Genomic DNA, 24,287 nt, shown 5'->3' on the forward strand with positions numbered 1-24,287 from the left:
GTGCACAGCCCCAGCCTGTAAGACTAGCATCAGAAGTGTAAAGCCGAGCGGTCTTAGCTTCACATTAACTCTAACTGTCTGTGTCTTAGATGTTATACGTGTTTGAAGGTCATTTGTCAGGATGGCAATCACACGACAGGACAAACAGACACACAGAATATAAACTCAAGAAGAGGCGGGTGAAGTTCAAAATTGTATTGAATCAAAACAAATCATGAAAACAACTCAATACAAGGCGTAGGTTCTTTTCAGAAAGTATATCTGTACATTGGTTCACTCTATTCCTGTAATTTTCCTACTACTTAAAAATATATTCTAAGTCCTAAAATGGCTGAAAATTTGGGCATGACCCGTATAGGTACCCTTAGCAAAAATACGCTACTGAAAACAATATCCTGTCCTAAAATGGCTGAAAATTTGGGCATGACCCGTAGGTACCCTTAGCAAAAATACGCTACTGAAAAAAATATCCTATGTCCTAAAATGGCTGAAAATTTGGGCAGGGGTTCGGGGCCTGAGTAAAATAAAGTAAAAGAGTAAAGCGACGCCACTTTACTGGCCGTGTGGTAACCTGGGACTGCGGAACGTTTTTTGTTAACCCTGTTAGTTCAGTCCACAGGGCGGAGTCCGGTATACCTTTTAGACACAAAGTCAGGTTGGTTGCTGAGACCCGGGAGGACAATTTAGAGATGACAACAAATACTTCTCAGTACTCAGGTTGGGATCCTCCCACAACCATTCCCAAAGAAGCAATGCTGTAACTCTAAGTGGGAAGTCCGGTATACCTTTTAGACACAAAGTCAGGTTGGTTGCTCAGACTCCCGCCGAACCTCAAAAACTAACAGCTTATATACCTTTCGTGACTGTCCCTGACATCACCGCTAAAGAACCAATGAAAACGTCGCTCTGGGACCACAGAACAAAATGGGGAGGGAGGGGGGAGAGTTTCGAGGCTGCTTGTCAGCCTCCATAGAAGCTACAGTTAAAAGCCCTCAAAAATACACAAAAACTCCTGCACTAAGAAAACTACATCAAAAACGCTATTAAGAAATACATCAATAAAATGGAAATTCTACGACGCATCATTTGATACCAAACACTCATGGTTATCAACACTGTGAACAAAGTGCAAAACCTCTGACTTTCTTTCTTTATTTGGTGTTTAACGTCGTTTTCAACCACGAAGGTTATATCGCGACGAGGGAAAGGGGGGAGATGGGATAGGGGAAAGGGGGGAGATGGGATAGAGCCACTTGTTAAGTGTTTCTTGTTCACAAAAGCACTAATCAAAAAAATTGCTCCAGGGGCTTGCAACGTAGTACAATATATGACCTTACTGGGAGAATGCAAGTTTCCAGTACAAAGGACTAAACATTTCTTACATACTGCTTGACTAAAATCTTTACAAACATTGACTATATTTCCCGCGGTGGGGCACTGCGGTTATGAAATTAAAGGCCCCTCCTGTTTTTGGAACCGCAGGAGCTTTCTAGTTTGCTGTTAGGTAGATTTTTGGTTCCTCTTTCCTGTCATGCTCTCTTTTTCTTCATGAATTCTTTTCTTTTTTCTGCCTTCTTGCTCATTCACCTGTATTTTTTCCAAAAATCTCTTCTCTTGCCGCTTGTCTCGCGATTCATGTATAGTTTAATCTGTTAGTGTTCTGATGTAAGTCCAGCAGTAGATAGGTTAAGCCTATTTTAACATACTGGAAACTGGTAATCTTCCAGTATAGGTATTAATTTAGTTTTACTAAAGCCTGCTGGGACACAAGTAATGGGTTAGTGCATTTGTAAACAGGAATCGCTTGACAAGTGGCCCCCTTCATCCCCCCCTTCCTCGTCCTGATATGGCTCTGCGTAGTCGGCTGGACGTTAAGCAACAAATAAACAAACAAACAAACAAAATTGACTATATTCTATACAAGAACCACCTCGCAAAATAGTCATGTCACACCAAAAAACATATGCAGTTACAAGTTAACCACAATCAAACACAGTGTATATTCAACAGGCTTCTCATATGTAGATGATAAACATAAAATCTACATTCTACTAAACAAATGAATACAGAATACATATATATTTATATCGAATACATGGGTAAAAGAAAGAATGATATAAAAGCTACAGAAAAGAAAAGAGAGAGAGAGAGAGTGTGTCTATGTGTCTATGTATGTGTGTTCGTCTGTGTGTAACAAGTATTATTAACAAAAGCACAGCAACATAGAAGTAAAGAATCAGGTCAGACAGGAAAAGGGGGTTGGGGAGGAGAGAGGTGAGAGGTGGATGTAGCAAAACAATGCTTTCCCTGACTGCCCTCGCGCACAAACAAAGGTGTAGGGGGTGATCGAGTGACAGGAGAAGTGACCTAGGGGTTAAAATCGTGTCAGAGCCAATTAAATTCTACCGCAAGAGAACAATGAGAAAGGACTGGATCCAAACCTATTTCCAAACCATTTACTAAGAGAAAGAACAAATATGATTTTAGAGTGTGAATCTTAATTCCACACAGTTTCAATACTAACTTAGATAATATATTCTGCTCTCTACGCCTTCTCTTCTTCTTCACTCTATATACTTTAAGAAGAAAATTGCATATGGAGAAAAGACAAAAATATTCCTGTAGTAGCTTTTCTCCACAGAAGAAAGAGTTATATCTGGTGCAGACTGGTGTATGTTGTTGTAAGAAGCCGACACATTATCTATCCACCACTTAGCAGAAAAAGACAGACTCATGCAACAATCAAAATCCCCTTTACTGCTTGCGCAAGCACTGCTTTTTTCTCCTTTTCAAGCTGTCTGTAGTATAGAGGCCCATATTTCACTGCAGGGAATGCTGCTACAATTTTCCCTATGACTTTGGCTAAGTATCGTATTGTCATTGAGGGTTTGGACATTGCAGTCTTACAACACGAAAGCAGGTCTGCACTCCTATCATGCAGGTGTAAGGGAGTGGTAATCATCTGCTTTGAATCTATGATTACACCAAGATACTGAACACAATGGCTGGGCTCAAGCACTGACTTTCCTGGGTGAACAATGAAACCAACTGTTCGCAATAGTTGCACTGTATCAATCACATTTTGCACACATGCTAGTCTTGTCTCAGCAAGTAACAGAGAATCATCCAGAAAAACGGTGGACAGATAACCTTTCTCTCTCAACGTAGCAAACACAGGCTTCAACAATTTTGTAAATTTGCGTGGAGCAAGTGCGAGACCATTTGGCATGCAATTAAACTGCCACATCTTACCATCCCATTCAAACCTCAAAAACTTTTTATGTGAAATCAGTGGAGACAAGGCAGATGAGACACAGTTCACACAATTAACATACAAGCAATAAACAACAGAGTCAATGTATAGTGTTGCTGCAGTAGGCCACCGAAGTGACAATTATTTTATTAAATTCTGTAATTATTTTACCTTACCTATGTTTTTCAAGAATAGATAGTTAATTGCCCAACCTGTTAATTAATTTAGTTGGGGATTCTCATGGAATCCAACAATTGAATTTCATTATAAAATCTAGAGAGTCCATAAAGCTTTTGGGGCTGTTCCGCCATAACGTTGACAATTGAAACGTTAGTTTGATATTATTTAGATATGTTTATGCCAGATGCCACAGTCGCCGGCTGCTCAGCCCAAAAACCGCTCAGGGCGAAAGGGAAGTAGTCTGGGACCTGGTGCAACTGTGGACTATAGCCTAAGTTTCGGTTCCAGACCAATCAATAATGGTACTGCACCGAAGCTCAAACGGTGGTGCCAGCACACCCTGGCAGCATGCAGAAAAAAAAAAATTGTCGGAATCAAAAGTGAATAGGAGCCAATAAGGGCATGTAATGTAATAAACCATGGACAGAATTATGGCATGGACAACCAATCGTTAGAGGCTAACTCATTCCAGTGACAGGAACTACAAGTACAAGCACATTTACGAATATATTCAGCAAGGTGACAACAATAATAGCTTGCAATATAATGACACCATAACAAGGATAAGAATCTAAATTTGCATTGCAATATGTAACAAAGGGGATAACTGGTAAACATAGGGATGGGTGGGAGGGAAAAGACGAAGAATAAGTCAAAAGTAGAGACAGAGCAAAAATGATGTTGTCTATAGCTGTAGGTAGACAAAGAAGAGAGTGACCGAACGCGGTCAAGGGGAAAGCATCCACGCTAAGCTGGCTGGAAGGCATTGCCCAGCGATTGGTCCATGTGCTACTCATTAATATTCATGAGGTTACAGCAGAGGAATTCCGATTTCCCATAAATGTCCTTGTTGCCCACAAGACTTTTTATGTGAAATCAGTGGAGACAAGGCAGATCACACAATTAACATACAAGCAATAAACAACAGAGTCAATGTATAGTGTTGCTGCAGTAGGCCACCGAAGTGACAATTATTTTATTAAATTCTGTAATTATTTTACCTTACCTATGTTTTTCAAGAATAGATAGTTAATTGCCCAACCTGTTAATTAATTTAGTTGGGGATTCTCATGGAATCCAACAATTGAATTTCATTATAAAATCTAGAGAGTCCATAAAGCTTTTGGGGCTGTTCCGCCATAACGCTGACAATTGCCAGGCAATTGGCTGCGCAGCGCCAAAATTAGGAAGTAAGAGAAATAGTGGCCTATGCAACAACACTGATTAGGGGGAAATCCAACGGATGGAGACACAGACGTGTAATCATATGAGTAGATTTGAGCAGTGTTCTGGTAGCGGCCCTCCTCCTCGTGGTTGGTAAAGACTATGTTGTTGTTGTGGATACCGAGACAGGAGAACATCCTGCACAAATTCAAACAGAGATTCCCGGCAGTAAAATGGACACATAAATTGTACGGGAGTCATAATACTGTCTGCCTTTGCCAAGGAGCTGAAAAAAGACAAGAAATTATTGGAGGAGAGCTGAAAAAGTCTCTGCAGGAGGTAAATCTAAACAGACATGCATGACAGGGCAGTAACCATAATAACATGGGACAGGTTACAGAGCACACTCTGCCCTTCCTAGCTGTTGCACCACTGAGAGACACACCGGACAATGCAATTAACATAATAACACTCAGGAGTGGTTACAGAGTGCACACTGCCCTTCCTAGCATAACTGAACTCTCGACAAGGCGGGGTTGGAACTAGAGTGCGGACGAACGCCATGAGGACCGTATGTATGTTTTGAAGGCATCCGATTTCCATCTTCCGAGCTGGGCATCGGACAAGCCTCGCTCGGCTGCTGCAGTTGCTGCACCTATACGAAAGCTATGACTATGGTAGTGAGAGGGGTCAACCTGACAAAAGACCAAAGCTCGTTTGAGCACTGTTTCGAATTCCTTACGGAGGACTGGTCTGCCAGAAGCCATGCAAAAAGAGGGCTGCTTCCTGGATTGCGCAATTGCAAGTAGGCTGAGGGAGGACGTTGGATCAGGGACGGCATACATATGTATGTATCCAAGGGCAGACACATATGAGGAGAGTGTAGCTGGCTTGTATGACTTATTCGTGAGAAAGGAAATGAATGGTGCCTACTGGAATGGGAGGTGCTTTTGCTAGGCAATGCTTGTCAGCAAACTCTAAAAATAAGGTGCAGGCTCGACGGTATGGCGTCTGAGTGGGTGGGGCAAGTGACGATTTGAGGAGTTAAGCCATTTGAGGAGTAGGCTTAACGTGGAGGTTAGGGGTTCAAGCAGGGCAGCAGAGGTACCTGCACTGGGTTGTGTCATTATAAGTCTATCCTTGGAGGTCTATTTGTTGAGAATATCCGCCAAGGCCAGATTATCTGTGTAAAAAGACAAACATTTGTTAGCAAGGGACTCTCCCCACAGTTCCACTGCCAGCACGATGGGGTACAGCTCAAGCAGGGTGATTGACTGGGAGCGCCACAGGTCGTTCCATGTCCCAGACAACCACTGAGCCAAAGACTGCTCCATAACCTAGTGAACCAAATCCATCTGTGAACAGGTTAAGTGAATCCGAGGTCAGGAATCTGCCAGGAAGAACAAGAGATTTGCCATTGAAATCTTTCAGAAACAATGTCCACATGAACATGTCAGCGCGGACTTCTTGCGTAATTCTGATAAAGTGATGGGGCTTGGACACACCGACAGTCTGTGATCAGAATCTGATGGTTGACACCAGATAGATGGTGCCTTTAAAACATTCAAAATGTGACTAGTATTACATGTACAACCAGACAAATGGTGCCTTTAAAACATTCAAAAAATAATGTGACTAGTATTACAACCAGACGGATGGTGCCTTTAAAACATTCAAAATGTGACTAGTTTTTATGTATTTTGGGCTGGGTGAGAGAAACGGGGCTGAAAGGATTGCTGGGGCTGTGATCCAAAGTGAAACTCCTGGGAGCGATTGCCGCTACCGCGGTTGTTCAAAAACCGAGGCAGGATTGAAAAGGGGTGGGTCACTGGTTTGGGGCAGTGGGTGATTGGGTGAAATGCTCTGCACCCAGCATTAAAACACTGATGTTGATAAGAACATCGCGTGCCTGCTGAGCATTCACCTGACTTGTGGAAGGAAAAACATGCCCTGCTGGGTGTCGCGGAACGCGATTCAGAAAATAAGTTTGTGTATTGCAGTGGTTTGCAGTGTTTAGTCATGTTTAGTCAATAATATTTATCCGATTTAACCGAGACCGGAAGGAGACGGCGCATGAAGGTACCGAGACCAGAAGGAGACGGCGCGTGAGGGTCTTCTTTAGTGACGTGTGAAAAGTCTCTCGCGTCACGTATAGCGCAGCCAATTATCAGGAGGAGGTCAACGGCGATCTAGCATTCTGGGTTGAGACACGAGGACAGGCGCACGGGCAGGCTGACGAACGTCTTAATTCGCTGGTCAAGAAACAGCATGCGACGCGTGTCACATTAATAGCAGAATAACTTACGTCGAAGGACGTTCCGGGTTCCGGGTGAAGATGTCCAAGGACATCGAGGCAGAGTATATTTACCGAACACTTCAAAGAACATGAACTGGATGGGGAAAACCAACGAGTCACGAGCAAGCATGGTTTCAACTGGGATAGACCTTTTCGTCATCTTCAGACCGTCAGGCGAACCAGTTCTTCAGAACTAATTTAAGTAACACTAAGGAAAAAAACAGACGTGCTCGTTCTGTGTCTCTCGAACTCGTGTGATATGAATCGTGCGCGATGAACTAACTTTCCTAACTTTTCGAATTTTTTCTTTTTTTGATACACCATTCATCCATCGGAAAGACTTTTCTTTTTGTAAAAACATGCAAAGTCTATCTGGTTTCTAAAGACAACAAAGAAGGAGAAAAATAAACAGAAATTTATACTTCGTAGAATCCACCTATATAATAATAATAATAATAACGGGCATTTATAAAGCGCCTTATCAAAAGTTCAAAGCGCGGGACAACAATACATGTATACAAAAATCATACAATCACTGTCAGATTCAAACAACACATCATGCACATCTCACATCCCCAGACTCTATACTAAGGAACTATCCGTAGTGTTGTTGGAACAAGTGAGTTTTCAAATTGGACTTAAAAGATGAAATGGATGGAGAGTGACGTAATTGAAAGGGGAGTGAATTCCATAACTGAGGTCCATAATACGAAAACGTGCGGAAGCCATGAGCCTTGCGTTTAAAGCGACCTTGACAGAGAAGTCGAGCATCATCAGAAGAACGAAGGGTGCGAGAGGGAGTGTAGAGAGAGACCAGTTCAGAAAGATAGGCAGGTGCCGATTCAGAGATGATATTGTAGCAGAAGCAGGCAGCTTTATACCTAATACGTTCAGATACAGGAAGCCAGTGAAGTTCTTTCATGAGAGGAGTGCAGGGTTGTCGATGCTGTGCTCTGAAAATGAGACGTGCAGCAGAGTGTTGTACTTTTTGCAAGGGTTGGAGAGTGGAGTCAGGGCAGCCTATGAGAAGGGAGTTGCAGTAATCTAATCTGGACAGAATGCAGGATGTAACGAGAGTTTTAGTGGCATCAACAGTGAGAAATTTTCTTATGGAACCTATTCTTCTGATCTCAAAGTAACATGTCTGACAGACTTTTTTGATGTGTTGTTTCATTGAGAGGTGGGAGTCCATGATGAACCCAAGATTCCTAGCACTATCAGAGAGAGAAATGTCACTAGAACCTACTGTGATGGAGGCTGGAAGGGAAGTGGTCGAACAGGAAGCTCCAGAGAAAAGAAGAAATTCAGTCTTGTCATCATTTAACTTGAGCATATTGTTTGTCATCCATGATTTAATATCTGAAGTGCAGTTTTGGAGAGTGTGCGTCACCGCTTGGATTTCTGTAGGCTTGCATGCTTGTTGGAGTTGTGTGTCGTCTGCAAAGAGGTAGTGATTGACTGCGTGTTGCTTGATGACGGCAGAGAGAGGAGTGGTGTATAGTACAAATAAAACTGGGCCTAGAACTGATCCCTGGGGAACGCCGAAACAGAGAGGAGATGGAGGAGATGAGAGATTATTGACAGACACATACTGACTACGGCCCTGTAGATATGAACTAAACCAGTGAAGAGCGGTAGAGTGAATGCCAAAAACAGATTCGAGACGAGAGAGCAGAACAGAGTGATCGATCGTATCGAACGCAGCTGATAAAGAATTGCGTTTGTTGTTGAGTTTTTTTAGCAATAAAACTCAAGTGTGGGAGTTTGAAAGTACTTCTACTTTTCTAAATCTTTCTTCCCCACATTCCGCTACACTGGGGATGGGGACTTGTTGGGAAGTACGAGGGAGGGAGTTTGTAAGCCCAAGGGAGGTTGGGTGGGGTGCCATCGTGGCATTCATATAAAGTTCCAAGTGAGTGGTACCCCAAATGGCTTCCCCTCGCTCGATCAGACGACGAAACTGGGCGTCATAAAAACGCCAGTCGCCCCGCTTCCCTGCCATCCTGACCACGACCTCCATGTGGTGAGCTAGCCCAGGAGCTAGCTCAGGCCGTCTCGCAGTGATGATGGCAGAAAAACGGTTCCAAGCCAGGGTCCGTGTGGTTGGGTCCATTTGGGGCTTCGTTTTGGGGCGCTTCTGTAGATAAAGGCCAGTTGGGGAAGTCGGGTCAAACGCAAAGAGAGGGGGTTCATTAGCGGGATCTTCCAGTAGGTCATGTAGGTCAATAAATTGACCCCGCCAAATTTGGTCTTTTAGTTTTCCCGAAATAGTGGCAGTAACTGGGCTGGAAGACGATATAAAGTGGGACTGACCGGGGGTTACGGGAGGGGTGGTACCTGTAATATTGGTGACGGCGTTGTCGATCACGTTCATCACAGGGTCCTCGGGGAGCTCAGCGGCAGATTCCTGGGCCACCAACGCCTGGAGGACGGCCTGTGTGACGGCTTGGACAAGCGCCGGGTCAGGAGCTGCTACTTGGGGTGCAGCTGGTTGTTGCCTGGCTCTCAGGGGGGCGACATCAACTGGTTGTGCTTGAGCCCTGATGGGTCCCCGGGTTGGTCTCCTCAGTTTGGCCGTAGCCGAGGCAACACCAGCGGCAGCTCTGCATTTAGGAGGCATGCTGCAAACCAGGAATACAAACGGGCAGCCGAACTAGTGTTCTGTATGGAGGGTGTGAATTCATTGGCACGGAGACATGTCAGGAGAAGGAAGAATATGGATCTATCGTTTACGAAGGCAAATCCTCAACCCACTGTAGTGGCCCAGTCAGCCCAATTAGGCTGAAGGACAAGTGAAGTTTGGAACATAAGTGCACTGGGGCATGCTTGGCAATAACAGAAAGTGCACAGTGGCGTAGAGCCAGTGCTTGGCAATCAACATAAAGTGCACGGTGGCATAGTGCCAGTGCTTGGCAATCAACATAAAGTGCAAGGTGGCATTGTGCCAGTGCTTGGCAATCAACATAAAGTGCAAGGTGGCATAGGGCCAGAGCTTGAAATCAACATAGAGTGCACGGAGGCATGAGCCAGTGCTTGGCAATAACAGAAAATGCACCGTGGCATAGAACCAGTGCTTGGCAATAAAGTGCAAGGTGGCATAGAGCCAGTGCTTGGCAATCAATAGAAAGTGCACGCTGGCATAGAACGTACCAGTGCTTGGCAAAAACATAAAGTGCACGGTGGCATGGGCCAGTGCTTGGCAATAACATCAAGTGCACCGTGGCATAAAACCAGTGCTTGGCAATCAATATAAAGTGCACGGTGGCATAGTGCCAGTGCTTGGCAATAACATAAAGTGCAAGGTGGCATGGGCCAGTGCTTGGCAATAACAGAAAATGCACCGTGGCATAGAACCAGTGCTTGGCAATAACAAAGTGCAAGGTGGCATAGAGCCAGTGCTTGGCAATCAATAGAAAGTGCACGGTGGCATAGAACCCGTGCTCGGCAATCAAAGGAAGCATAGACCTATATAGGTCCCTGAAGGAAGCAATAGTATGCTAGTCAGTACGGATAGAGGGACATCATTCATGCGGACCGAAACAAAAATAGCACATTCCACGGAGGGAGCCGATCATGACGTCATTCCGAAAACAGCCGACATGTTGGAATTTCGAAAATGTAGGGCGCGGCATGGCAAAACTCACACCCGCGGGGGCTTTTTAGCGCCAGCCAACAAGGTACCGCGAACTGATTTATAAAACTGGTGCATTTATAAAACTGGTGCAAACTGGCGTGTTTTTCTTCCCGAGTGGCTTCATTCATTCGTTTTATTACACATGAAGGGGCACGTTGCCGAGGTAAAAGTTTAGAAATGATGACGTGAGCCCCGGTTCGAGCTGCTATCACAGACGCAACTGCAAGAATCCGACCGGCTAACCCGTGCAACCCGTTCGGGTCAGTGTCGAAGGAAATATCGTTATCGCCTATGATCAGGAATAACTGGGGGGTTTCCGTACCGAAAGGGCTGGTATTCTTCTTTTCGTTTCTAAAGTGTCCAAAGTCTTTCCCCCGCGACACAAAAACTTTACTGAATCGGCTGGTATGTCTTCTTTTCGTTTCTAAAGTGTCCAAAGTCTTTCCCCCGCGACACAAAAACTTTACTGAATCGACCTTTCCCGCAAGTTTCAAATCGGGGGAAAAACCGAGGGTCTGTTCGACCCGCGTAAACCGCGGTTCGTAGCCGCCCGCTAATAGAATGGCCGACAATCACGGCGTGCTTTCCTGGCATCACGGCAAAATAAGATCAACAACGAAGAAAAATAGAATGAATAACAGTACCTTAATGATCGTTGAAGCGAAGACACGGGATCAAGTAGAAGAATAGAAGACACAAGAGAGCGAGAAGGAAGTATAAAGAAGAGAAGTTAGGAAAAAGACGAAGAATAAGTCAAAAGTAGAGACAGAGCAAAAATGATGTTGTCTGTAGGTAGACAAAGAAGAGAGTGACTAAGCTAGCTGGAAGGCATTGCCCAGTGATTGGTCCATGTGCTAGTCATTAATATTCATGAGGTTACAGCAGAGGAATTCCGATTTCCCATAAATGTCCTTGTTGCCCACAAGACTTTTTGTGGCCTTCAAAGATTGGTACAGAATAGTATGTATACTTCAGGTCTATGGAAGCCATGAAACAGTCTTGCGTCACCAATTTCAACGCAGCAGCTTGTAGCGTTTCCATCTTAAAATGATGGTAAGTTATGTCTCTGTTCAAACACTTTAGGTTAAGAATCATCCTGTGTGTGCCATCGATCTTTCTTTGGCCGTGTAAAAACAGGTGAAACAAACTGCCCCGGTTCAAATTCGCACTGCTCTATCACTCCTTTTGCACTCAGCTTTTGAATCTCTGAATCAATTACTTTCACTTCCTGTTTATTCAACAAAGGTTTTTTTTATGAACTAGATCTAGATTTATTAAACTCAAGGTAAACACCAGACACGGTTTGAATGATTTCAGGATCTGAGGTTAATGATTTCCAGACATCCAAGAACTGCTTTATTCTACCACCTTGAAAGAGAGAGGTCTCCATCTATCTGTGAGCAAAGAGGATAGACATACAGATAGCTCTCTCACCTGAGAAGTGACAGCGGGATCAGCTCATTACTCCCCCGGCTCGTTACTCCCCCTTAGGGTTAGGGTTAGGGTTACAGTAACAAGCCGGGGGAGTAACGAGCCGGGCGAGTAACGATACGGGGGAGTAACGAGATGCTCCCGTGACAGCATCGTCATTTAGTTTCTCCTGGGGAACTGCGCTCTCAGACTGTTCTTTCCCCCAAACTGTCTCTTCTGACTCCGAGATCTGTTCTGCCACTGCGGCTGTCTCATGCCTAAAAAAGGCTTTCGACCATTGTGTTTCCACGGTTAAGTTGAACCCCCGTCTATCCACATTCGCACCTGTACTCTGTGCATATCTGTCGAGCTCTTTGGCCTCCTTTAGCGAGTTTGACAAATTGTCACCGAACAGCTGTTGGCACTGAGTCCGAACACAGCCCTATCATGTGTTTTGTGCATAGCGACGTCTTAGGGAGAACTCTCTGCTGGCATGCCCAAGCATAGCGAGTGTATCCGAGTTATAGCGCGGTGGGAATTCTGTCATATCTAGAACAATCGTGCACTTGGTGAAGAGTTTTTGAAATTTGGCATGGAGTTAGGTATGGTCATAAGGTTTTCAAAAACCATCGCAAACAAATTCAACCTTACGTTTTGTTGCCTGTTTGCGCAAAATTCAATATGGCCGCCGACGGAAGCAGTAAATGTCATATAGCAGCTCCCATTATTACTGGAACCTTGTCAAATGTCTGCTATCCCATGTTTTCTAGTGCAAGGAATCCAAATATGAGATCTCTGGTGTTTCACCGCTATTTTCAGGGTTACAGGTCATTTTTCAAGGTCATTTCAGTTAACAAAGACGATAACTTTGGAATTTATTAACTTCAAAAGATGAAATTGGGTTGTACACCCTTGCGTGAGCCCTGTGAGCTCACGGTTCAAGTTCTTGAACTCACGACTAACTATTTAGTTAAACACGAATTATGGTGCTCAGAATTGTCGATGTTATAGATATGGTCGACTGGTCGTAAGTTCTGGACTTAGTCACTGGCACTGTTTGCGCAGCCTCCTTCACACTTGCACAGTGGACCACAGCGAAGACCAGCGCGATGACACTTGCAGTTTCCTTTGCAAGCAACCAACCAGCCACAGTGGAGCAACAGTGAGCACCCTGTGCTGGCGTCAGGCAGACTTGTCCAGTATGGCACCCATGCCTTGGTTATCCGGACTGGGTGGCCGAGTGGTAACGCACTTGCGCTCGGAAGCGAGAGGTTGCGAGTTCGACCCTGGGTCAGGGCGTTAGCAATTTTCTCCCCCCTTTCCTAACCTAGGTGGTGGGTTCAAGTGCTAGTCTTTCGGATGAGACGAAAAACCGAGGTCCCTTCGTGTACACTACATTGGGGTGTGCACGTTAAAGATCCCACGATTGACAAAAGGGTCTTTCCTGGCAAAATTGTATAGGCATAGATAAAAAATGTCCACCAAAACACCCGTGTGACTTGGAATAATAGGCCGTGAAAAGTAGGATATGCGCCGAAATGGCTGCGATCTGCTGGTCGATGTGAATGCGTGATGTATTGTGTAAAAAATTCCATCTCACACGGCATAAATAGATCCCTGCGCCTTGAGTCCGAGTCTGGAGATACGCGCGCGATATAAGACTTCATATAATAATCTCATTCCATTCCCATCCCCATTCACTTGGGTTTGGGATGTTGGAGGTTTTGGACAGAGACTGTTTCCAGATGAAAGCTGCGATGAGCAATGCTCGCTTTGTGTGCTGGAACAACGCATGCTGGGTTGGTGGGATGGATTCCAGAGGTTTGAGACCAACAGTAAACATCAGCTTTCTTGCTTCGTTGACAGACGTTGATCTACAGTTTTTGCTGTACATCAGCACAGTGAAACGCTCCAGACGCTGCATGTGCAGTGAGTCGAGTGTGAGGCTGGTTGGGTCCTGGGTGATGGCGATGAAGGTGTCAGTGACCTCAGGAAAAGTGGCCCATGCATTCCATGCTGTATTTTAACCAATTCCGAACATGGCCGATGTTACATCACATCCTGTGTAGGATTGAAAGAAGGGAAGTGCCTGGCAGCGTTGAGGTCCCAGCTGTTGAGCAATGTAATGTACTGGAATGTCTCTGAATGTCTTTCCTGACCCAAATCCAATCCACAGCTCTGACAGTTTCAGCTGATCAAAGTGATGGATGGCAAGAACCACCACATCATCTGTGTCCACTGTCCTGAGGTAGGCCTACGGTGTGTCCCTGCTCAGCAGCATGGCAGAGGTGAAGCATCATCCGTGTGTCAGCTTCTTCTTGGTGGCAGTTAGTGAGCACAAGGTCAACCTTCGTAGTCAGGAGATGATATCTTGCATCAGTGGTATGTCGCTCTAGTTGCTCACTGAGGAACTGGAACAGCTCATCCTTGTTGTCAGACTCCTTGAGGAACTTCTGCCAGTCAGCTCCCTTTGGAATAGGTATCTTTGCTGAGACTCTAGTTCGCCTTCCTTCACTTTCACCCCGCTTGGCACGAGTCTGTGATTTGAGACTTGCATCCTGATATGTGTCCCAAACAGCCAGCATGATTCTGCGTGACGCATGCGTTATTTCTGCGTTTTTCATGCGGGGATGCGTACGGCCTCGTGACACCTTCGCTTCGCGCGCGTTACTTTTCGCCAACTTTTACGCAGATTGTCGCATTCGAAACGACTTCACCACGCAGTGTTTAGCACGCATGGATTCAATGAAAAGGTGATTGCAATTTTTGTTTTTCCTAATTTTATACCGTGGGTTTATGCATTTACTTCATGAAATAATTTATTATATTTTATGTTATTAAAAAATATTTACTTTTAAATGTTGGTTATAAATAGTTATTCTTCTTCAAAAACTTTTTATATTTTTTTTAGAAAAAAAATTGCATAAAAACTTTCAATCCGTTATTTTTCAGTTTATCTTAAGACAGTTTCGGTTAAAAAAAAATGCATTTAAAAGTTTAATAAAAATATTTTTATTTTATGTAATGGTTTTCCCATTTAATTTTTATTTAATCATTTTGTTATTACTAACATTTATTTGCTTAATTGTTATCCTGATTATTTTTATCTTAAAATAAATATGATTATTTTAATTTGTATTATCATTATAATTGTTTTAGCATGTAATATAATTATTGTAATGGGGATTTGGTATTGTTGTAGGAATCAGCTTTCCACAAAATAATGTCGTGGAAAAATCTAGGCAAAGCATAATAAAAATATTATATGAACAGAAAAGATAACTGAAATCTATATGAACACCCATAACAAAACGATAAAAACATTTAAAAAATTCAGATTAAACAAAAAAATGTAAACTAAAGTAACTTTGAAACTAATTATCTACTCAAAATAAAGGCTGATGTTAATGGTTACATAAAATTTGTTCTCAGCATATTTTCATTTTATTTTATTTTGCTTTGGAAGAAAATCTCTATGAAAGTTCAATTTCAGGGGAGACAGTTACCTTGACTGAAAAGAGCAATTTATTGAAGTTATTTCCCTTGTCTGAACAATCTCCAACTTCCTGTTGGCAAGAAGTCTGTCAAATCCACATTGTATCGGCGTTTTTTTGCTTTTTCTTCATATTGACTTGTATTTTTGACTTGCTTATTGGATGCAAGGTAATCTTATCCTTCTCTCTGAAATGAAGATTGACTTCTTTCAAGAATAGGTAAGTTGATCAACTGAAGGAAAGATTTGGGAATTTGAATTTTTGATAGCTCGCGGCTTCGGCTTCCGAGTTTGATGGCAGAGAGAATTTCTCACACTTTCGATTTTTTTTTCGCCTAGAAGAACACTGTTCTATTCATTCATGTTTGTTTTGTCTGAAAGATGGATGAATGAACTAACTTTTCCAAAAACATAAAGTTGATTGATGCAGTGGTTTGTTTTTAAGGAGTTGTGGAAGAGTGAAAATACCATCCGAATCCCGATTCGCGGGTCGCTCACGGCACCATAAAAACTGAATTTTCGTTTATCATTTTATGTCTCATTGTCTGTTTCTTGGTGAACTTTGGTTGGTTCCTAATCTGGTCGAGTCATTGCGGCAGCAGTTGTCAGGAGCTTTAGTAGTAATACTAATAGGCTCTTCATATATCTGGGTTTTTTTTATTTGTATCTTTTTATTTTTCCACAGATGTTCAACTTTCAGTTCCGCATACTGACATAGACTCATAGTCATAGTGGAATATTCTGTGTCTGAGTCTCGGAAAAGAGAAAAATTACCCTTGTTCCCGAGGCATGCATAGACTAGAGAGGCAGGCAGAGGCTGTGTCAGCGTGTGCAGTGATAAAGTTGAAAAACAGATTTTTTTGAAATAAAAATAAAAAATACATCACAGAGAAAATAAATATACTAATTTAGTGAAATTGAGATGCTTATATTTAATAATTAATATTCCAGTTTTGATGTTTGCGTGTTACTGTTACTGTTAGGTTTGGGAATCAATGTGATCCTATTTAACTTCCAAGTATTTATTTTTTCAGAAAGCTTTGACTTGAGTATGACGGTGCTCACTGCTTGTTTGAACTGAAGGTGAAGAAAGCTGAGATGGACAGTGACCTTAACACCGCCACCGATGCCAGTAACGCAGACTGTCGTTCCGTCCCGGCAAGGTGAAGATGAACAGGTATGGCTCGATAGCAATGAGTGTCTCATTCAGAGTCATTGATAGTGACACTGACAGCGTCTTTTTGTTCTGTGACTTTGGCTTATTTTGTGTTTTATTCTTTTAGTTATAACCAGATGTGTCAAACAAATTCAGCTGATCTCTTTTACTGTTTTAGTGAAACAAATGTATTGTTTCCAGCAAAGGGAAAAAAATCGGGTGGGGGCGGTTGGTCGATTTTATTTTTATATTTAAATTTTTATTTTATTTTAATAGTTTTATTGATGTTTGTTTTTAATTAACACAGGCATCTCATTGATGAGAAAGTGTGAACTGTGTCCGCGGGATGCCAGAGAAGAGTAACTTTTCATCCAAAGTCTGCAAAATTGAATTTAAAATTTAACCTTTTTGATGAATATTTTTGAATGAATACAAAAAGTTCTAGTGTTTGGAGGAAAAGTTAAGGTCAGTTCAACTTTAAACAAGGATTTTTAGTGTGTGTTTGTTCTTCTGTCTAAAAAAAACAAAAAAACAATCTGCTTGAAGTAAATACACACAAAAATTTTCATCTCCAACTGCTGAGTCCCTACATCTTTTTACCCCATCAAATGCCACTCTGTATGCCCCTTTAAAAATTGATTGCAATGTACATATTCCTCATCTTCTCCTGAATTCAAAAATATAGAGATGTCACGTTTACTTTGAACATTTGCTCAGATTGTTTTTTAGTGCTGATGGTTTCTTTTCAGGCCGACAGATTGTCTAAAATATGTATTGCTTCATGTAAATGACTTTTTGTTCTTCTTTTCTTCCATTCAGCGGACACAAGACTACGAGCAGAGCAGAGCGGCAAGATAAACATCAGTTCTTGCTGCTGGAGAAGGTTCTACAGGAGCAGATGGACCTGATGCGACTAATTTAGTAATTGGTCGCCAAAGAATCATGGTGGAGCCAGAGCCTGTGCTACTGTTCGATGGAGTCATCTTTTTACTGTTGAGTGTGGAAGATGTTGAAGGCACATGATGGATCTGTCGAAGGAGTGATCACTGGTAGGTGGCTTTGAATGCTATTGTTGAAGCAGACCAGTCATGCCTGTGCTATTTTCCCCAGATAACTGTAGCAAGATCTTGTGAGAGTGACATGTTATTGTTGGACGCTCTTTAGGCTTTAAATGTTACCTTGAGTGTGTGCTTTTTGGAGGATGCCAGATGTCATCACGGTTCACGGGTGTATCTTAACTGTTCATCAGTTCTCAGTCATGACCAGTTTCCCATTATCCTGGGAATTCATGCAAGGTTTATGCGTATTGGTCACATTTGTGAATTTAACCAACACATTTTGATGATAAAACTATGCTTATGGGTACGCACAATGATGGGCCTCTTTTTCTCATGTGGGGTGCGGAAAATGCATGCACCACTTTGTTTTCTGTGATCATTGCATCTGTGAGAAATAATGCAAATATTGCTCTGTGGCCAGAGCTGCCATCTGCTAGGTTTTCAGGGATGTAACAGAAATTGCTACGCTGTTTCCTCAAGTTCAAAATTGCAAGTGCTACACTCAAGCAAATAATCACAAACATGCAACAGTGCCTTCTTGTGAGTTCTGATTCTCACTTTGTGTAGGCATCGGATTATGGGTCAGAAAAAAATTGTCCACACTGAATAGTATCACGGTTGACGCTCTCTTCTAACTATGTTTGTGCTTTCCAAATGAAGATTTGTGAGATAGTATTGAATGATTGATGCAGGTCACCTGAGGTGTGTGATTACATTTTATGACAATGCTACACTCAATCACCATTTGCTCTTCTGAAAACTTTTTTTTTTTAAATTAAAGCAAGTGTGATTATTGATTTTTTGTTCCAGGTGACAGTATGATGCTTCCAGATTGAATTGTTTGTATGTGAAGAAGAGCTGTCTGAATATTTGATTTTTGGAATTCAGTTGGCTTGTTTTGTTTGTTTCAGATCCATGACCATGAGCTCGGTGTGGTTGGTGGACATGAACTAAAGACGACTACTGATGCTGTGATGACGAAGGTGTTCCATAGGCTACACGGTTGCTGACAGGGGGCTCTGGGGGAGGGCAGGGAAAGAGACCATGGTGTACGCTGCGACTAAAAGCCATCGACAGTGAGTTGTTTTTCATAATTTGTAAAATCATCCTGGTCCTTTTAGGAAGAAGATAAATAAAATCCATGTCTACAAAACAACAAGTTATTTCTGTCTCAAATTTTGTTCTTTGGAATCAATTTTAAATTTGCCATGTTTCACATGTGAATGATAGTTGTCAAAGCTTTTACGCTTAACATTAAATTGCTAGAAGCCAAGTTCCTGAGCTCATTTGTCAGTGTCATGGATTTTCGACTACATACGAAATAAGGATGTTAGCAAACGGTATGATGTCGTCACATATGCGTCTGCACGTCACAGTACATGTATTATGAATTTCCGAAGGCCCCCAAAGAAAAAGTCATAGTAAAGGTAACTTTAACCACTTGACTGCCTTATGACGGGTATACCAGTCATGCGCTTGTGCAGCCGCAGCGCCTTAGGACGGGTAAACCCGTCTTCTCCGTTCCGGGATTTTCCAGAAATGCTACGTCACTGCTGACACACAAATAGCAGCCAATGGCTTGGTAGGATACCTCATTCTCATGAATAAACATAAATGGTGACGCGGTTTTGCGTTTGAAGGCTATTTTCGGCCTTGTCGACAGGGTATGGGAGAGAAATCTCGACTCGTCAAAATGGCTAACGGTGACTGTCGACCGGGCCCTAGTAGGGAAAAACAAAGCCGGACTGACGCTACAGGCGGTGCAAATGATTATGGATACTGACAGGGGAAGGGGGAGATCTTCTTTCGGACAATTCGTTGGAAACGGGTAGATGACAGTGATTATAATCCTTTCTTGGAGCGAGCAAAACAGCCACCTGTGTTTGATCCACAGGCACCGGAAGATGCGCCGGGCTGATTTTTCAAAAGTTCATATTTAAACATCATTATAAGCCAAACTAATTATCATTTCCATGATTAGACACTAAAAACAGATTCTTGGTTCAATTTCCTTTAAAAACAACATAGGTTTTACTTACCTACCTACTGCCAGTTTGAAGCTAGATTTTTTTGTGAATTATTACACCCCAAACTCCAATATTCCCTGGCAGTCAGGAATGCACATACCCAAGTTTTGATTGGCAGCGAAAGGGTTAAAACAAATATTAGGGTAGGTATTTTTTTTTACTTCTCTTCTACAAGGATTACAATGTGTTGTAATTTCCTAACTCAAGTATAGTTGGTGTGTTGTAAAAGCGTATGGTGTGTATGCAAGTTTGTGTGTCTGTATGATTTTTAGCAAGTTTACAGGCGTCGGGAAATAAACTTGAGACTTTTCTCAAATCAGTGATAGTTGTTTGATGATCTAAGTTCATGTTATTTTTTGTTTTGTCATGCAGAGGCTGTTCCGTGAAGCTGTACGGGTGCCACAGGTCAAGACCTTGAAGACGGCCGTTCAAGACTGGTTTTTGGAAGCCTGTGATAAAAGAAAGAGACAACAGGCCATGGAAGAGCCTTCATGATTTGGTTTGCAGTAATTGAACTTTGTAATCTCTGTAGGCTTATTTACAATGCTAGTTGCAAAAATTTGATGAATGTAAGATTTGACTCGCCTGAGAAATTGCTAGTGAGTAATTGTATTTCACAGTTCAGGTCTGTGTGGCTGATGGGTAATGTACAGAAGAGTCTGGGGTTTTGTTGGACATTATTTAAGCTAAGCTTTAAACTTCACACTCTTCTACAGATGATGTTCAGACATGATGTACCCTTTTAGGTTGTGTCAGAACGACAGAAGACTAAACTGGAAGTGCTCAACTACCATTACTATCAGTGGAGACGCATGGATGCATTTGAACTTTTCTTGTGGGTATCCCATACTAAAAATATAGAATACATGATTCTGGAAAAGCTGTTCAAGGGCACTTACACACTATATTCGATTTTTAATACACGACTCAAACCTTCAGGCTAAATTAAAATGAATAAAATACAAGTATAAAGAGTTCAGAAAAGAAGAAAACAAAAAGTGAACAAATAGAAAGAAAAGGTTTTAACAATTCCTTGTCATTTATGGGAGTCGAACGCAAACAACCTAGGCAGCTTGAAGGAGACAATGCATGATGCGGGTTTTTGTTGAGTCACTTGAGAAAAAGTGACTCTATGTAATCGGTCAGTGTTAGTCTGTCCGGCCGGCCGTCCGGCCGGCCGTCCGTAGACACCACCTTAACGTTGGACTTTTCTCGGAAACTATCAAAGCGATCGGGCTCATATTTTGTTTAGTCGTGACCTCCAATGACCTCTACACTTTAACGATGGTTTCGTTGACCTTTGACCTTTTTCAAGGTCACAGGTCAGCGTCAAAGGAAAAATTAGACATTTTATATCTTTGACAAAGTTCATCGGATGTGATTGAAACTTTGTAGGATTATTCTTTACATCAAAGTATTTACATCTGTAGCCTTTTACGAACGTTATCAGAAAAACAAGGGAGATAACTAGCCTTTTCTGTTCGGCAACACACAACTTAACGTTGGGCTTTTCTCGGAAACTATAAAAGTGACCGGGCTCAAATTTTATGTGAACGTGACTCATTGTGTTGTGAATAGCAATTTCTTCCTGTCCATCTGATGCCTCATATAATATTCAGAACTGCGAAAGTGACTCGATCGAGCGTTTGCTCTTCTTGTTGTTCTTTATTATTTTTTGGAGTTGAGTTGAGAATTTAGAAGCGAGACTAGAAATATACTTTTTTTTTTGTTGCTGTTAAAACCGTTATGATTGGATTTCTATAGATGTAAGTCTTGGTGCACCTGATAAAAATTTAGCCCTTGAATGCAGGCAGTGTAAGGTAAATGAAGCAAAGTTCTCTCCGAAACAGCAAAAAAAATGCATTTCAGTTATATTGATCCTCGCCACCTTATTTTGTTTGCTGAGCAGCTGGCCGCTGGAGACTTGTCTATCATTTTGTGAGTAAGCTGCGTGTTTTACATCCATTTTGAGATGGCAAACATATGTTTTACGCAGTCTGATAAGTTTTTTTAATTTATGAGTTTTATGTCATGTTTTTTTTTAAATTTATGAGTTTATGTCATGTTGGTGTGCTTATACATGTATATCAGTGGAGAAGGGGCATTGAATAAGTGTTTCTTTTCGATATCATTGTTCTGAATTTTGACTATTAGCTGGCATTTTACCTTTTGTTTCATTATTATAGTTGTTACTTTTGTGTAGTGAAACTTGATAACTCACTGCTGCCCATGTCTAGGTTGTGTCAATTGTTTTTTCTTCACTGAACGTACCACTGATTATCAATGATGACATCAGGGTTTTGTTCTGTTTTTTCTCTGGCATTTGAATTTGCTTCAAATCATTGTGAACTTTTTTTTTCCATGCAAAGTTACTGGTATATGTGAATATGTTAACACACTTCAAATCAAAACCTGAAATGTCTCCTTTTTAAAAGTAATTTTTTTAATTTCTTTTATTTAAATGGTACACATTCATATGATTGTCTCCCTTTTTTTCCTTTTTTTTTTTTTTCCTTTTTTTTTTGTCTCTCCTTCTCTTATTTTGTTTTTTTCTTTCTTATTCTTCGGTTTGTTCTTCCTTTTATCTTCTTATCCTCTTTCTCTTGCTTGTTCCTTGTCCCAGTATGCTTTCACGCCGCCCCATCTAATTATTTTGTGCTCCATCCACATCTGAATTTCGTTCAGCTGCCTTGTCCGAAATGTGTGTGGGGCACATATGTATGTTTAATGTCAATGTTCATGTTTCAAGTTCCTTGCTTTGTGAATTGCATACCAATGTTTTATGCAGTCGTGATAGATTCTAAATGTATGTGTTATCCTAGTTTGGTGTACATTGACTGGATTTCGATCCCTGGAGAATGGGCATTAACTAAGTGTTTGTTTGTGATATCATTAGTAATCTGAAGTTCAACTATTAGCTGGCTTGTAGAACTTTTTTTCTCTTTTTGTTGCTGTTCTGTATTCAAACATGTTGATACAACTCACTGCTGCCTAGGCTGTGCCAATTATTTATTTATTTGTTTACATCAATGTGATATAGTGACGAGTGTACATCAAAATTCTCTCTTATAAGTTATACTGGATTCTTCACTGCATGTACTACGGCGTATCGATGATGACTATCAGGGTTTTGTTCTATTTATTCTTTGTTCTGCCAATTTGAATTCTGCTTTGAATAGTATTTTGATCATTTTTGTTTCCGTGCTGCTGGTATGTCAAAATGCAGTGAAATTAAAACCTGGAAGTCACAATGGCAATAAGCGAGATTCAAATCTCTCCTTTGTTTTAATCAATTTATTTGACTGCATTTTTGTTTTAGAACTTGTACATAATTATGATCATCTCTGTTATCGAACCTGCACGCTTGACCTTTGTCTTTCTGGATCAATACAATGTTGTGCACTGCCCATTATTTGTTTGTGAGTGCGTAAAGCGGTTGTGTGGTCTGCGTAAAATTGTGTAGGTCAATCGTGACATCTGCGTGGAGAGTGCGTCAAATGCGTGAGAATGCGTAAAGCAATTGTGACATCTGCGTGGAGAGTGCGTCAAATGCGTGAGAATGCGTACAGCAATTGTGACATCTGCGTGAAGAGAGCGTAAAAAGCGCGTAATGCCTGAGAATGCGTCAATAATTCGTGACATCTGCGTGGAGAGTGCGTAAGATGATCAGGACATCTGCGTCAAGAGCGCGTTAAATGCGTAAAGCAATCGTGTCGTCTGCGTGGAGAGCGCGTTAATAGCGTGAGAATGCGTAAAGCAATCGTGACGTCTGCGTGGAGAGTGCGAATTTGTCTTGGTGTCAAATAAGCGTGCGCTGGAGGTGCGTATGGTCTGCGTAATCTGAGGGAAAACGAGTGTGTCACGCATGTATTTCGCTTTGCAAAATCGCGCGCGTTACGCATGCGTCCAGTGCAGTTGTTACGCAGAGTTTGGCGACTGCGACACGCATTCGCTGCGCAAAATTTTGCTGGCTGGGCATCCACTCTTGTGGTGTTGTTGGTCATCTGGCTCTCTAAGAAGGGTATAGCAAATGCATAAGTGTGTATTCTTCAAACACAGTGGCACGCTAGGGCTTGACAATATGGATGATGGCTGGCATATCCAGTACGATCACAGAGGCTTCTTTTGCTGCAGGAGAGCGTCCAGGATCAGGCATTCCAGGCAGGCAGCCAAGAAGAGCAGACTTTGTACCTGACATCAGTTTTCCACGATCACACAAGGAAGGAGATTCACGCTGAATCTCATGTCTGAAAAAGTCGTCCATATATATCAACATCAGATCGTCCTAGCAAGGACAGAAACAACTTGGTGATGAGCGCCGCCTTTGGCCTTGCTGATCCCAACTTGTTAGCACCCTTCTTCAGGTCCACAGGTGGCCGGTTGCTGAAAGTGTACAAATTGGCCCTTGGGATAACATCAGACAATGGTTTGGAGCAAGTTTCAAGTCTGTCCCTCACAAACTCTGTAAACATGGCCTTGCCGATGTTTGGAGCTTCCCTCAAGCAGTTGACAATTACTGGGTCCATGACTTCACCGGTGTCCAGTGTGACGAGCTGGGAGCCTGTCTCCTTGAATGGGTTGACCACTGTTCCCTCTTTCACAAGATAGAGCAGTGC

At 42.1% G+C, this 24,287-nt stretch overlaps 2 protein-coding genes and 1 long non-coding RNA gene across 4 annotated transcripts in view; 2 read left to right on the forward strand and 1 right to left on the reverse strand.

The window, feature by feature from the left end:
• LOC138964089 (ankyrin repeat domain-containing protein 26-like) overlaps positions 1 to 24,287 on the forward strand; it is a 609,546-nt gene that overhangs the window by 509,433 nt on the left and 75,826 nt on the right. The window lies entirely within an intron of this gene.
• LOC138964096 (uncharacterized) lies at positions 181 to 11,742 on the reverse strand. Its single transcript, XM_070335986.1, has 3 exons — positions 11,172 to 11,742; positions 9,231 to 9,514; positions 181 to 4,795 (listed from the first exon to the last, which is right to left on the reverse strand). The coding sequence occupies exons 2-3, from the start codon at positions 9,511 to 9,513 to the stop codon at positions 4,758 to 4,760; spliced, it is 321 nt and encodes a 106-aa protein (XP_070192087.1). The 5' UTR covers position 9,514; positions 11,172 to 11,742; the 3' UTR covers positions 181 to 4,757.
• LOC138964103 (uncharacterized) lies at positions 15,340 to 23,648 on the forward strand. Its single transcript, XR_011455016.1, has 4 exons — positions 15,340 to 16,607; positions 17,406 to 17,635; positions 18,556 to 18,720; positions 20,044 to 23,648. It is a non-coding gene; the product is annotated as an uncharacterized lncRNA (long non-coding RNA).

The sequence above is a fragment of the Littorina saxatilis genome, linkage group LG4 (assembly GCF_037325665.1).
Source record: "Littorina saxatilis isolate snail1 linkage group LG4, US_GU_Lsax_2.0, whole genome shotgun sequence".
Classification (NCBI taxonomy): domain Eukaryota; kingdom Metazoa; phylum Mollusca; class Gastropoda; order Littorinimorpha; family Littorinidae; genus Littorina; species Littorina saxatilis.